Source organism: Lepidochelys olivacea (assembly GCF_965140295.1).
Source record: "Lepidochelys olivacea isolate rLepOli2 genome assembly, chromosome: 9".
NCBI lineage: Eukaryota > Metazoa > Chordata > Testudines > Cheloniidae > Lepidochelys > Lepidochelys olivacea.
In genome coordinates this window covers 98,263,779-98,277,456 of record NC_140419.1, presented here as the reverse complement: position 1 = coordinate 98,277,456, position 13,678 = coordinate 98,263,779, and the positions used below count along the sequence as shown (strand labels likewise).

Below are 13,678 nucleotides of genomic sequence, written 5' to 3'. Positions count from 1 at the left end.
TGCCAGAAACTGGGAATGGGCATCCGAGATCACTTGATTACCTGTTCTGTTCATTCCTTCAGGGGCACCTGGCATTAGCCATTGTCGGAAGACAGGATACTGGGCTAGATGGACCTTTGGTCTGACCCAGTATGGCCATTCTTATGTTTTTAACCCAGCACCTGCTCTGAGAAAAAAAAGTCTCAGGGGAAACAGAAGGCAAACGAAAATTTAGGCAGAACTTTCTTATATCAAGACAACAGGAGAGGCAAACATTATAGCTTTGTTCCAGCGAGAAAATATCCAGATTTTTAATGGGTCCTAGTTAAGCTGGAAGCCAGTGAAGACTCCCTTTTACCTCCAAAGCTGGAGCCGTCGAAGTCCCCGCGACCACTTCGTTGCGTGAAGACGAGGAATAGAAGAATTGGAGGTGGACCCACTTCACTGCCTTCAGCCCCCCCGGCCCCGGGGTCCCTTGGCATGCAGTACTCGGTCTGTGGAACCGGCACCGATGAAGAATTCTGCATCGCAGTCGGTGCCGGGACAGATAAAACCGGTGGGACCAAGACTGTCGAGGTCGGTAGGGACAGAGCTGAGGCTTCTGCCGGTGCCGGGGTTGGCTGAGGCTTTGGTGCCGAAACCATGTGAGTGGACGGGGCCACTCTGGTCGAGGGCGGTGCCGTCATCGGTGGTGCCGGTGCTGACTGTGGCACAAATGATGCCAAGGACACAGACGCCATTCTGGAGCGTGGACCACGGACTTGACCCTGGCTCTGATGGTACGCCCAGGGTGTGCAGAAGGGCCATGAAGCAGGTGGTTGCCACTGTTGTTGCCACAGTGCTGGGTATGGTTGGTGACTGCATCGGGACTGGGATTGTCTGCTGTGCGATCTGCTAGATCGAGCCGAGTCTACCTCTGACTCCGAGCTCTCCGAATAAGACGACCACGGAGGAGCAGTCCCCTGGGTTGCCAGTGAACTACGACTTGACTCCGGGGAGCGGCACGCTTCCTGCGTCTGTGCGGGTGGTGCCGGAGATGGAGACAGACGAGCCATCATGGTTGGCTTGCCCCTGGAGTGAAACAGAGGCCGTGCGGTCGCCCGAGATTCTTCCCTCCCTTGAGGGGAGGACGGCACCGGGAGATGCATCAGGTCCGTTGCCACCTCAAATGCCTCTGGCGTTGATGGTGGTTGTATGTCCACCAGATGGTCCGGGGACTGAGGGTTCGGACTTGACTGGACCCGAGCTGGGGCAGGAGTCGACGAGACCCTGGGTGGAAGCGAGGTGGATGCAGTCTGTGCCGAGCCACTTGCGGACAGCACCAGCCCCTAAGGCTTCGGGGGGGTGACTGGTCCCTCGCCAGCCTCTTCTTTACTGGCACCAGAGATGGAGAATGGTGCCAAACTGATGCCGACGCCCTATGAATAGTGGCGGTGCCGGTGGGCTTTTGAGTCCTTAGTCTGGCCCATTTTGCACAGCGTTGGCGCCGGAGCACTGCGCACCAAAGAGGACGTGCTCAGTGCTGGGTCGCTGGGTCCCGTGTTGGATTGCAGTCTCAGAGCCGCCTCCATGAGCGGGAGTTTCAGTCTCTGTTCTCTGTCCTTAAGGGTTCTTGGGCGGAAACCCTTGCAAATGCAGCACTTGTCCTTTTGGTGAGTCTCATCAAGGCACCACAGGCAGGACGAGTGAGGATCACACTTGGGCATAAACGTGCCACAGGACACTCAGAGTTTAAACCCCGGAGACCTGGGCATACCCCCGGAGGGGAAACTAACTATCTACCAAACACTGCTAACTAACTATAGAGAAAAAACTATTTACAGTAAGAGCAAAGACACTGCTAAGGCGCTTGCTGCAAGAGCGAGCAAAGTTCCAGCTAGCCGTCACGGGCGGTAAGAAGGAACTGAAGGGATTGGGGAGGGTGTCAGTGGAGCCCGATATTGGGCGCCCAGCCCGACCCTACCGACACTGCTTGGGGAAAAATCTTCCGGCTGGCATGCATGCGGCACGCACACAGCTGCTTGGAATGGACATGAACAATCACTTGAAGAAGAACTGCATTTCTCTCTCCTGGAAACACAACCTGAGATTCGCAGACTTTGCGCTAAAGGAGTGAGTTTGTTGACACCTGATTTATTTCTCTTTTTAAAAGCACTAATTTCACACTAGGCTGGAAGCACTATGTGCATTAATGAGAGAAGAACAAACCTCAGCTCCCAAGGTTCAAAGTCTCCATGGTACAGGCAGACTCATCCTGTATGTCATTCATAAAGCATGAACTCAACCTAGCTCCATATGGGTCTCGAAGGCCTCCAGCTCAGTAAACCATCATAGCTGGGCACCATGTTACCCTGGGGCATAGGGGGATGAGGACTAAGCAACTTTGAATAGAGCAGAGGAGGGCTCCATACCAGCTCCCCACTGATCAGCACAGGGGTGGGGGTTGGGGGCATAGCCAGTGGGTTCATGATTACACACAAAATGGCTACAAACCAAGTTGTCATAAATATGAAGGGAAGGGTAAACACCTTTAAATCCCTCCTGGCCAGAGGAAAAACCCTTTCACCTGTAAAGGGTTAAGAAGCTAAGATAACCTCGCTGGCACCTGACCAAAATGACCAATGAGGAGACAAGATTCTTTCAAAAGCTGGGGGAAGGGAAAAACAAAGCCTCGCGCTCTCTCTCTGTCTGGGTGATGCTTTTGCCAGGGACAGAACAGGAATGGAATCTTAGAACTTAGTAAGTAATCTAGCTAGATATGCGTTAGATTCTGATTCCTTTAAATGGCTGAGAAAATTAAGCTGTGCTGAATGGAATGTAGATTCCTGTGTGTGTCTTTTTGTAACTTAAGGTTTTGCCTAGAGGGATTCTCTATGTTTTGAATCTGATTACCCTGTAAGGTATTTACCATCCTGATTTTACAGAGGTGATTCTTTTTACTTTTTCTTCTATTAAAATTCTTTTTAAGAATCTGATTGCTTTTTTCATTGTTCTTAAGATCCAAGGGTTTGCGTCTGTGTTCACCTATGCAAATTGGTGAGGATTTTTATCAAGCCTTCCCCAGGAAAGGGGGTGCAGTGCTTGGGGGGAAATTTTGGGTGGGGGAGACGTTTCCAAGTGGGCACTTCCCCTGTTCTTTGTGTAACACTTCGGTGGTGGCAGCTTTTAACCTAAGCTGGTAAGAATAAGCTTAGGGAGTCTTTCATGCAGGTCCCCACATCTGTACCCTAGAGTTCAGGGTGGGGGAGGAACCTTGACACAAGTGGGGTGGCTCCTGTTCTACTGAGGAAGCCTGTTCCTGTGACTGGAAGAGCAGTTGTGGAGGAGCTGCCTTGTGTCAGGTCCACTGGCTGGGGTGGGGGGTTCTGTGCCCTTCAGCCCCTTGCGTACTTCCCCCCATGCACCAGTATCTTTTTGTGGGGAGGTAGGTAAGATCTGTGTGTACCGGACCTGCCAGAGTAGCATTTTCCATAGGGGTTAAATAAGAGGAGGTGGGGGGAGAAAAGGGAAGAGAGCACAAAACCCAGGGGATATAGTTTTCCATTGCACAGAGCTAAAAAACTCAGGAGAAGTGTGTTTGATCTTTCACCTTAAGCATTAAATGAGTGGCATCGATTTAAATGAAGAACAGGTTCCATAAGACACTAATGAAAAAGATGAAAGATGGCAGAAGTGAGTTTTAGCACTGGACTAGTAATCAGGATTTTCCAGTGTTAATCAATACAAATGCAGTTAGAAAGGATCAAATGCAATAAGAAACAAAGCACAGATAGCTTGAGGTTTATGTGCTGGCCAACATGCATGCAGTTTAGTTCGCAAGTGTATCTGAAGTTAGAGCTGCTTGCACTCTAGTAACAATGGACTGAGAGTGAAAACTATTTTATTTGCACTAGGATTACTACATAAATTAACAGTTTCTGGAGCACATCTAGTGATTGCATCTTTTAACTATAATTGTGAAAAAAGTGTGTGTTATGGACCTGGGGCCAGATCAATGCACATTTACACCATCTATAACAGTCTTTTCAGCTACCGAATCAGTTTAACAAGCTGAGCATCTCTTAAGACCAGATAAGCACTTCAGCTCTGCTATATTGCAAAACATTAAGTCACCTCTATGTTTTTTAATCTATTCCAGAAAAATGCAGAGGATGTTGCAGAACACCTTTTAAATCTGATGATAAACTTTGCAGCATTGGATAAGGTAGAAACTGAGGTTATTGTAAACAAAGTCTCTGCTATTTCGAAGTGTGATGAGATAAGCAGGGCACTTGCTGTGACTACGTTAAAAATACTGAACTCTATTTTGTGGAAAGAAAAGAATACACAGGGCTTGCAAACAGTGACCAATAGGTAAGTAAAGTATCTACTAAATCACTTGTACAGAAGTTAAAGAAATCACTAAGGAATAGCTTCTTTAAACAATGGGTTTCAGAGTAGCAGCCGTGTCAGTCTGTATCTGCAAAAAGAAGAGTACTTGTGGCACCTTAGAGACTAACATTTATTTGAGCATAAGCTTTCATGAGCTACAGCTCACTTCAACAGATGCATCTCACAAAAGCTTATGCTCAAATAAATTTGTTAGGCACTTAAGTCCTATTGTAGGCACCACTGTGATCTACAACCCCCCTGCGCAGCTGCCAGTTAACTTACTTAGTGCCTAGATATTTGCTGTAAGAGTTCCCCAAATGCCTATGTTTCTGCCTCTGGTCATGTGCCCTGCATTCTTGGTGTCCAGACACATCTCCTGCCTAAGCCCCAGTGAGAGCCATAACCTGGGGGAAGATAGATGGAGGTGCATCTATTTTTCCTGGTAGGCCCAATCTAGTAGGGGTGCTCAGAACCCCCTACCATTCAAGATCTGGCCAGAGGAGGCAGTGATGTGGTTGCTGACCACTTTATGTCTTTTAGCCCAGTGGTTGGCATACACCCCTGGGAGGTGGGACACCCAGGTTCAATTCCCCCCTCTGCCTAAGGGGCTGAAAGGATTTGAACAGACACCTCCCAGGAGGGTACTCTAACCCCTGAACCGTGGGATACTCAGATGTGGGTCTCCCTCAATCTCTGCATTTGAAGCTGTTCCACTGTGTATAACTACTGATTGGGGGCAGAGAGAGACAGACAGATGGACACTCTCCCACTTGGGGGCAAAGAGAACCACTCCTGCCATCTCTACTATATTATTGTGACTAAGATTTTCATACATAAGTGCCTTATGTTAGGTTCCCAACTCTGTATTTAGGCTCCTAAATAAGTGGTGGGATTTTCAAGAGTGCTGGGCAGGCAGCAGCTCCCCCCACTGAAGTCCACGTCGCTCAGTACTTTTGAAAAAAATCACTTTTCTTAACTGAGACCTGAAATGTGGGGCTGGGGGAACCTAACTTCAGACACTTATTTTGGAAGTGTTTGCCTGTGTCAATTGGAAGTGCCCCTTGCCAAGGCTGGTAAATGATCATGTCAGTCATCAGCACTAGATACAGTTACTTAAAAAGTTCTCTCTCCAGCTCTGACTTTGCAGACTGCCATAGTTTGCAAGTTTCTCAGTTTCACATGATGTTTTGCTTTCATCAACATTTTTGAAAGAGTTTCCAAGCAAAATGAAGCTTTCAATTTAAAGTCAGTCCATATGTCTGTCTCTTGGAGGAAGTGTATAAAATTGCCTACTGCAAAGAGCTGGGCAAGTGTGTGTGTGTGGTCTTTCTAAACAGGCAAAAAATATGCCAAAAATAGTTTAAATAATATGCCAGATGACACTTCTCAGTGTCATCATAAGCCTCTTGGCAATATTCTCTCACAAGAGAGTCTCTCGCTGCAGTGTGGGCGGTATGCCTGCTGGCAGTACAGAACCACCCCCGCTTTTTAAAAATGTGTTTCTCAATTACAAAAAAAGAGAAATACTGGTGAAAACTTTGTACTGAACTCCTCGGTAGAGTGTGAGCTTGTCGGGGCAGGGACCGTTGTCTCTTACAGGTGTTCCCTGGGGCCCTGATCCTGACTGGGGAGTCTAGGTGCCACCACACTACCAAGCAGAGATAATAATTTAGAAGTTATCTAGGGGGCAGAACCTCCCTCCCCCCAATCTGTTATTTTAGAACTATTTGAGTTTTGAAGAATTTAAGAAGTTACAACCTTGTTATTTAAAGAACATAGAGAGTCCATAGCAGGGACACATTGATCCTTCTGGCTTTAAGGAGAGGATTATTGTGATAAATCCTCAGAAGCACCTGCTTCTAAGGGGATCTATAAGAATCTGTATTACGTTAACAGATACAGATTATAAAGCCAGGTAGGACCATTGTGATAATCTAGTTTGACCTCCTATATAACAGGCCACAGGAATTAATTCAGGGAAGTCCTATTCAGAGTAGCTTTGAGCATTTCTTTTCCAAAGGTTAGTTACCCTAATGGTTTAAAAAAACCCAATCCAACCTTATTTCTAAGCAGAACTTGTGTAGCTTCAACTTCCAGACATTGGATCTCATTATGCCTTTGCTAGATTGAAGAGCTCATTATAAGTACCTACATGGGGAACAAAACTTTAAGACTGACCAAATCACCCTGTAACCCAGAGATGGCCCTGGACTGAAATCTTGGCTTGAGATGTTTTGGTGAAGTTCAAAGGCTTCACAGCTCTGGGCAGTCTATAATCTGAAGGAATCCTATTGTGGATCCTCATTCACTTGTCCTGACAAAGTATACGTCAAGCAGGTTCTCTCCCAATGGCAACTTGGAAATCAGGGCCAGATCAAGAAGTCTTATTAAGGTTTCCATCCACAACCATTGCAGTCTTAGCATACATTTTCCCACTCTACAGCCTCCTACTGGTTAACAAATCTCTATCAAGGCTAGGAAAATAAATGACATGTACTTTGACCTCAGGTCTTCCAAATGAGAAATGGAGTTGGCTTTATTTTCTTTAATAACCATAAACATTGCCAATACAATGCTATAATAGGGTGATGCTGTGGATAGTAGGTCTGAGCCTACAATCCTTATTCAGGCAAAGCTACCACTGGATTTCAATGGGAATTTTGCCTGAATGGAAACAGCAGGTTTTGGTCCTGTTTTCCATTGAACGTTCATGCCTGCCACACAGTCATCCAGGGGACAGAACAGAGTGTTTAGTCAATACTTCTGATAATCAGAAATATCATGGTAATAGAAACATTTCAAGATGTCTTTTTCTTGTTACACTTTATAAAGAAAGTTAAGGACTACTGAAGAGAGAGGTTTCAAGATGCCTTATACTGGGAGAAATGAATCAATAGTATTGGCTGTACTGGCTTTGGCTCTGATATGTCCAGATCCCAGTGGTTTCCAAGGAGCAGCCTTTGGTGTTACCTCATATGAGAAAGGCATTGATCCCACGGTGAGATGAAAGCTTTAGCTCATGTTCTTGCATGATGGAATGAAGAGACATGAATAAACCTACCTGCAATCAGACACCAATCCTCAACTAGTAATTTGGCTTAATTATTTAAATCAACACATACTGAGGCTCTAGCCCATATTTCTGTGAATTGACCAAAGAAAGTACTGGTTTAGAGTTCTTGCCACAATCCCATTCTCTCCATCATCCCCCTCAAACCTCTTTTCCTTAATATGATGTAATGACTAGAGAAATAGTTCAGTTTTATCTACTATATCTATTACACCTGAATATCAAATCTGATCCCTTTTCAGTTCAAATTCTAAGTCTGCCCTTTGGCTTTGGTGCTAGGACGGATTCTATACTGGGAGAGTTGGGTTTAATGGTTCCAGTCGAGATAGGTCAGAACTACTACAAGAACAAGATTTCCACAGTTCAAAGTTGTAGGAATCTTATTTAATCAGTTGATCATGACGTGTGTGTCCTTGTGGAGGGCAGTGGGAAGACAAAAAACGTACCACAAAAATGCCTTTCAAGATTTCAATACCAAAGAATCCAAACACAAAACCAGCCCTGGCTCTACATGAACCCTAAACTACAGCCTAAACTGAATCCATATTCACATCCAAACACCCCCCATTGTCCCGCCTAATTTTTAATTAGCTCTTAAAAAAGAATTTTTTCCTCCTTTGTGTTTTGTTTCCAGTCCATGACAGTGATGGGCAAATTGGCCTGGGGAAAAACAATAAACAGTGCCTAGCTCTTGTACTGTATAGCACTTTTCATCTTTAGATCTCAAGCACTAACGGCCCCACCCTAAAACCTTATGTGCATCAGAATCTTCACTCTTTGTAGAATCATACTCACAAAATTTGAGGTTCTGAAGTGCCTGGAGAAGTTACTTCACTTACAGTCAGAGACAGAACCAGAAATGCCAGAAATTGTGTTAGAAAAGTGGAGCAAAGAGGATAGTTCAGATAAGCCTTATATGTACTCAAACCATAAACCCTTTGAGATCTATCATTAACTGCCTGTAAGGAAGCACGTAACAAGGTAAAAGTGCTGTTACAGCCTGTAAAGAGTTAAGAGGCTCCCAGCTGGTCACAGCTGTTTGGTGCAGAGTATAAGAGGAAGGGAAACCAAGGAGAAGGGTGTATACTTCCATGGCTGGCTAGAGCAGGGAACACTTCTGATGATTAATGCTGAGTGATTTTCAGTTAGCTTGCTTTTGTTTTGTGGATAATAAAACAAGCCCCCAACGAAGAGGTCTTATCAGAACGAATGCTTGGAGTTCCTTCCTGGCTGGTGAAACCACCCATCGTTTTACAGAGTGACAGACTGATCTGGAGCCACATGTTCCTGCATAGCACTGGTGACCTATTTTGCCTGGAACTGCTGCATTTGTGCTCCCTGCTCCTGCACAGTTAAGAGTATCTGGTTGTTGAAGTGTTTGCTCACCACAGGCATGCCCCCCTCTTGGCACAGCAGAATCTCCATCTTTACCACCCACTGCTGCTGGTCACTCCACACCTGTGTTGTTCCACCTCTTCTCACAACTCAGCCAGGTCATGCTTTCATTCCAAACATTTCAGGGTAACAAAGTAAGTCCAACAAATAATTCCAGGACCTTGTGTCAAGTGGACCCATTGGTTCTTACAACCCTCTCTCTGGGCTCTGAATTATCTTTTTTTCCTCCTTCCATTGAGAGGCTTCACACCACCTTCCCAGTAAGTGGCAGGGGAACACAGGCCCATCCTCTACACTGGGTTACAGTCCAGGGACCTTGGACAAACAACCGAAGTCTGTTTCATCAGACTTCCTGCTGTTGCCTCTCTGGACTCCTTCCCACCAAGTGTCTTTCCTCAGGCCTTTCCCCCAGCCCCTTCCTGGGCTCTTTGTAACAAGCAACACCTTCCAAGGTTGCTCCCAAGAGGTCTAGCTCCTACCCTTGTGAAAGGGTCAACCCCAGGAGCTTGACCCACTCCCACATCTTCCACAAAATGCCATTTGCTCATGCCCATAGAATACCTACAGAGCTCTTCTCTATTGCCCCTCATATTTCAGTCCAAACAACCTTTGGCATCACTGCTTTCAGGAAAACTTATGTCTGGCCCAAGCCTCCGTTCTAGCTTTGGACCCTCCAGTTCTAGTTTCTTGTTTCTTTCAGCCTTTAATCCACAAGACAGCCAGCTACCTGTCTCCTGGGTCTTGCCCTTGTCCTACTGCCCTATGCTCCTTCCTTTATGAAGACCCAGCTGGGTTTGATCAATTATGCCTATCACCCCTCCAGGTACCAGCCAGCAGCCTAATTAGGCTCAGGATTCTGTTAATCCGGGATAACCAATGGGAGGTTTAAATACCCCATCATGATGGCCCTGTATTTGTAAAACATTCCCATCTTATGTCTGTTATTGACCCAATCCCACTATTGGGTGGGGTACAGGAAGGAAACAGCTGTTCACCTTTATCTTTGATTGCAGGGACACTTTTTTCCAGACGGAATAAAACATTCACAAAGAAAACAAATTGAAAGGGAAATTCCGCCCCCCCCCACCCGCCCGCCCCAAGAAGCTAGTACCTAGGGATATTACTGTGTATTAGGCCTGAGGCAGACATATCTCTGAGCATTTTATCTCTTTCATACAGACTGATATACGTGAAGAACCTTTTAAAAAGGCCTGGGCTGCTGTGTTTTTGCCAAGATTACTGAGGAGCTACTTGGGGAGCCAATCTTTAGATCCAGAATATCATTCAAAGATTCAGTTTAATTTTTTTGGAAAACGTCGCTCTTTGTGGTAAATATTGTCATTAGCGAACACTAGCCTAATAGTATTTAGATAAACTGCTTCTCCTAAACTGTGCAGGGAAAGGATCCTGGCAGAGTTATCTATTAGCTAGAGGAAGCTGCATTGCTGGGCACAATTAAAACTAGAGTGGACCCTGTAATAATAAATGTGGGGTAAGGTACAACCTTGCATCTGTGGGGAGCATACTGGATGGCCCAACTGGCCTTCTGTGTTTCTAGGCTTCTCTGATCACTGTCTACAGAGATTTGAGTAATTTTCATCTTGCCTATTTGGCGTTATCCCAACTCTTTTATTTCACAAAATAATCAGAACACAACCTAATCTCTCTCCTTCAGTATAAATTTACTGTTTCTTACAGAACATGCATAATACCTGTCAAATTATCCTTAAAAATAACAGCAACAATGATATGCAGTCTTGCAGACTGTTCTGTTACTTTTTGGAATTTTGTTGCACTCCAGATACTATAAAGATGGGCACACTAGAAAGCCTGGATATTATTTCAATTTATATTATGGTAGCACTCAGTGTACAAAGTGTTGCTTCTGCACATACAAGAAGACATTGTCTCTGGCTTGAAGGGTTCTCAATCTTTTGGGCTTCATGTCTAACATTTTAAGTGATATGCCACAGACTACCTTGTTGTAGGGAAATGGTTGTGAAACTCTTCTGGTCCAGTCAATATGGTTGCAGCTATGTTTCACTTTAGCTAATTAGAAGAGAGTTTGTCTCTGAATTTCCCACTAACTACATTTCCTAAATAAATAGCGGGAATCTGAATTAAATCAGGTATTCCCAGGTGTCCTCTCATTAATTCTAATAAACACAGTTTTCAAACAAATCAGACAGCAAACAGTTGGAATCCTAGTAGCCTGAACTCTTATTTTCTGTACATTTCCATTACAGGATAGCAGTCGCAGGAATGAAGTGTTGAACACCGATGTTGTGAGTGCCAGCATTGAAAATGTATCAATTCACAACCTCAGTGAGCCAGTGAATATTCTTCTACAGCATATAAAACCAAATAAAGTATAGCATTTTTATTTAATCACAAGCCTTTTCAATTAAATTTAATTTAATCTCTGTTCATCCTTAAAATAGGATTTCCTGTCTTGTTGTCCACTTGAAACATTCCTCCTACTGAACTAATCTTTGCATGCTGCAGGGCAACTGCAAGATGAACAGTTCAAATGGATTTCAGGCGGTCTGTCTAATTCACACAAGTTACCTAAGCATGCATTCCCTTACCAAATCTCTAGCTGGCAGTAAGGGGCACTCACTCTTTTCCCTTGATCTCAGGGAAACCAACACAAGTTGATTTCTCCCCCCCGCCTATTAATTAAGATTAAGAAACTATAATTCAGCACTTAGTGCAAAGAGACAGCAACATAAACACAAAAATGCTACACCCAGTCTGGGTGCTGGCATGCAGAAATATGACTTGATCTGCAGAAGTGGCCCACGGTATACTGACTGCACTTTTCAATCAGTAGGCCCTTGGCTAAAATTTAGTTGTGTCCTTTTGTTACAAAGAGTACATGAAAACATACAGAGTTTCAGAGAGGAGCCTGCTTTTTATTGCAGATCGTATTAATCAGAAACAACTTTTTGGAGTATTGTAAGGGCAGAAAGGCAGAGGAAAGCACTTTGTTTCTTCTTACAGCCTTCAGGTGCTACCTAGAAATACTGCATATTAACATTTAGGGTGAAATTCACCCCCTCCTCCTGCACAAAGCTTTGGTAATATTATGTAATACTTATATTGCGCTTTCCATTCATACCTCTCCATGGACTTCCCTAGGGTGGGTGGGTATCATCCTCCTCACTTGACAGATGGGAAGCTGCGACACAGAATAGCTAGGTGACTTGCCTAAAAGGTTTCACAGCAAATGTGTGACCAAGATGGTCTACTGGTCCAGGTGCTGTTGTGCCGCTGTAAGGTCCATAGTGTAGACATAGCCCAACTCTTACGGAATAAGATAAACATACTGATGGGAGGTTGGGATGATCTAGGAAAGTGGTAATGGGAAAACCACTGATCTCTAGGATGCCCCTTCTAATCTAGCCCAGGTAGGCAGTAAAAGTTGTTACCACCTGAGAGCTTTTTGATGGCACATGTGAGATTGCTGGTATTCTTAAGTCCAGCTCTCAGTGGACAGGAGTGCACATCCCAAAAACCACCAGCACATTTGGGAACCTTGCTTATGGTCTCAGCAGAGACCCAGGTGTGAATGAGAACAGACTGAACTCCACTTTTATTTCTAGATGGGCTACTTAGGTCAGACTTGAGACACATTGAGAGGGCAACATGGCGGAAGCTTGTACTCCAACTGGCCATGTAGCTGTTTTTGAAACAAACAACCTCTGCAGAAGTCTTTGCCAAACCCAGTTTTTGCCCCTCAGAGTGGAAAACAAATTAGGATTGATCACTTCTCATACAGTCAGAGTTAAAGAGCAAACATTAAAGGGAGTGTGCAGCAATGTCACAGCACTCACTTTCCTTTCTTTCAGAACAATGCTACAATGCACTGTGTGTTTTGGGACTTTACAAAGAACAGTAAGTACTATTTACAAGGTTGCCATATTTTAGCCATCACCATCCTGATGATGCCCTTGGCTACCTAATGTGCCATTACAAACACTGATGTCTGTAGTTCAGGTCAAGTGCATCCAGGATAGGTGCTTCTTACTGAAGTCTACACCATTGTGCACATGCCATCCCAAGTCTCCCCCGCACAGCCTGGGGTGGCCCACAGGCACCCTGCCTCAGTTTCTCTGAGTGCCCCAAGAATAATTCAGTCACAGCCAAGCTCTTTGAAACAATAGTTCCTCCTCTTCTAGGGTCTAACTTATTCCGTATAATTTAGCATCCACAAACATTCATTTCGGCTCACCCCTCAGGGTGAGGGTTGCACAGTCCACCTTCCTGGGACTGTGGCTTTATGTTCGGGGCCTCCCCAATCCATAACTCACCACTCAAATCTAGGATGTCACAGTCCTTCTTCCTGGGACTGTGGCTCATAGACTTCTTTTCCCCAGCAGCTTCTTTCAGTAACTCCCTTCCCTAGGGACTGTGACAGGCATCTGCCTTTTCTGGACTCTTTTTATTCAATCCTCTCCTTTATCAGTTACCAATTTTCTGCACCTGGGGAGGCAGGTTATGCTTGTCACAGATGGGCTGGGTTCCATCTTCCCTCAAAGGGCCAGCCATTCTATGACAACCAATATAGTCAGTGTTATTTCTGAGGGATGGTCATCTAGCAGTACTTGTAATGAGGCATCAACACAAATGGTGAAGAGTAAAACTAAGCTAAAAGCAGAGTAAAAGTAAATCTAAAACTGAATTTACTTAAGAGTAACACTGATTTGATTAATTTAAGTTTCAACTGTTTAATAAGTAGGTCTGATTAGCAGATATGAATAATAAACCCCCTATGGGCAGGCTAGGCATAAGATTGGGAGTCAGGATATAGATATGATAGTAATCACTGTATTATAAATGCATAAGACCAACAGACCTGGG

General features: G+C 44.7%; 2 protein-coding genes across 8 annotated transcripts in view; one reads left to right on the top strand and one right to left on the bottom strand.

Moving 5' to 3' along the window:
- The window catches only part of MAP7D3 (MAP7 domain containing 3), a 167,738-nt gene that overhangs the window by 151,059 nt on the left and 3,001 nt on the right, over window positions 1–13,678 (bottom strand). The gene's annotated exons all lie outside the window — the stretch shown is intronic.
- ADGRG4 (adhesion G protein-coupled receptor G4) lies at window positions 491–11,203 on the top strand (the record flags this gene model as incomplete). Its single annotated transcript, XM_084638101.1, has 6 exons — window positions 491–824; window positions 2,978–3,015; window positions 4,118–4,332; window positions 7,183–7,348; window positions 9,995–10,143; window positions 11,062–11,203. 6 exons carry the CDS (start codon window positions 491–493, stop codon window positions 11,087–11,089), a joined length of 930 nt encoding a protein of 309 aa, XP_084494227.1. The 3' UTR covers window positions 11,090–11,203.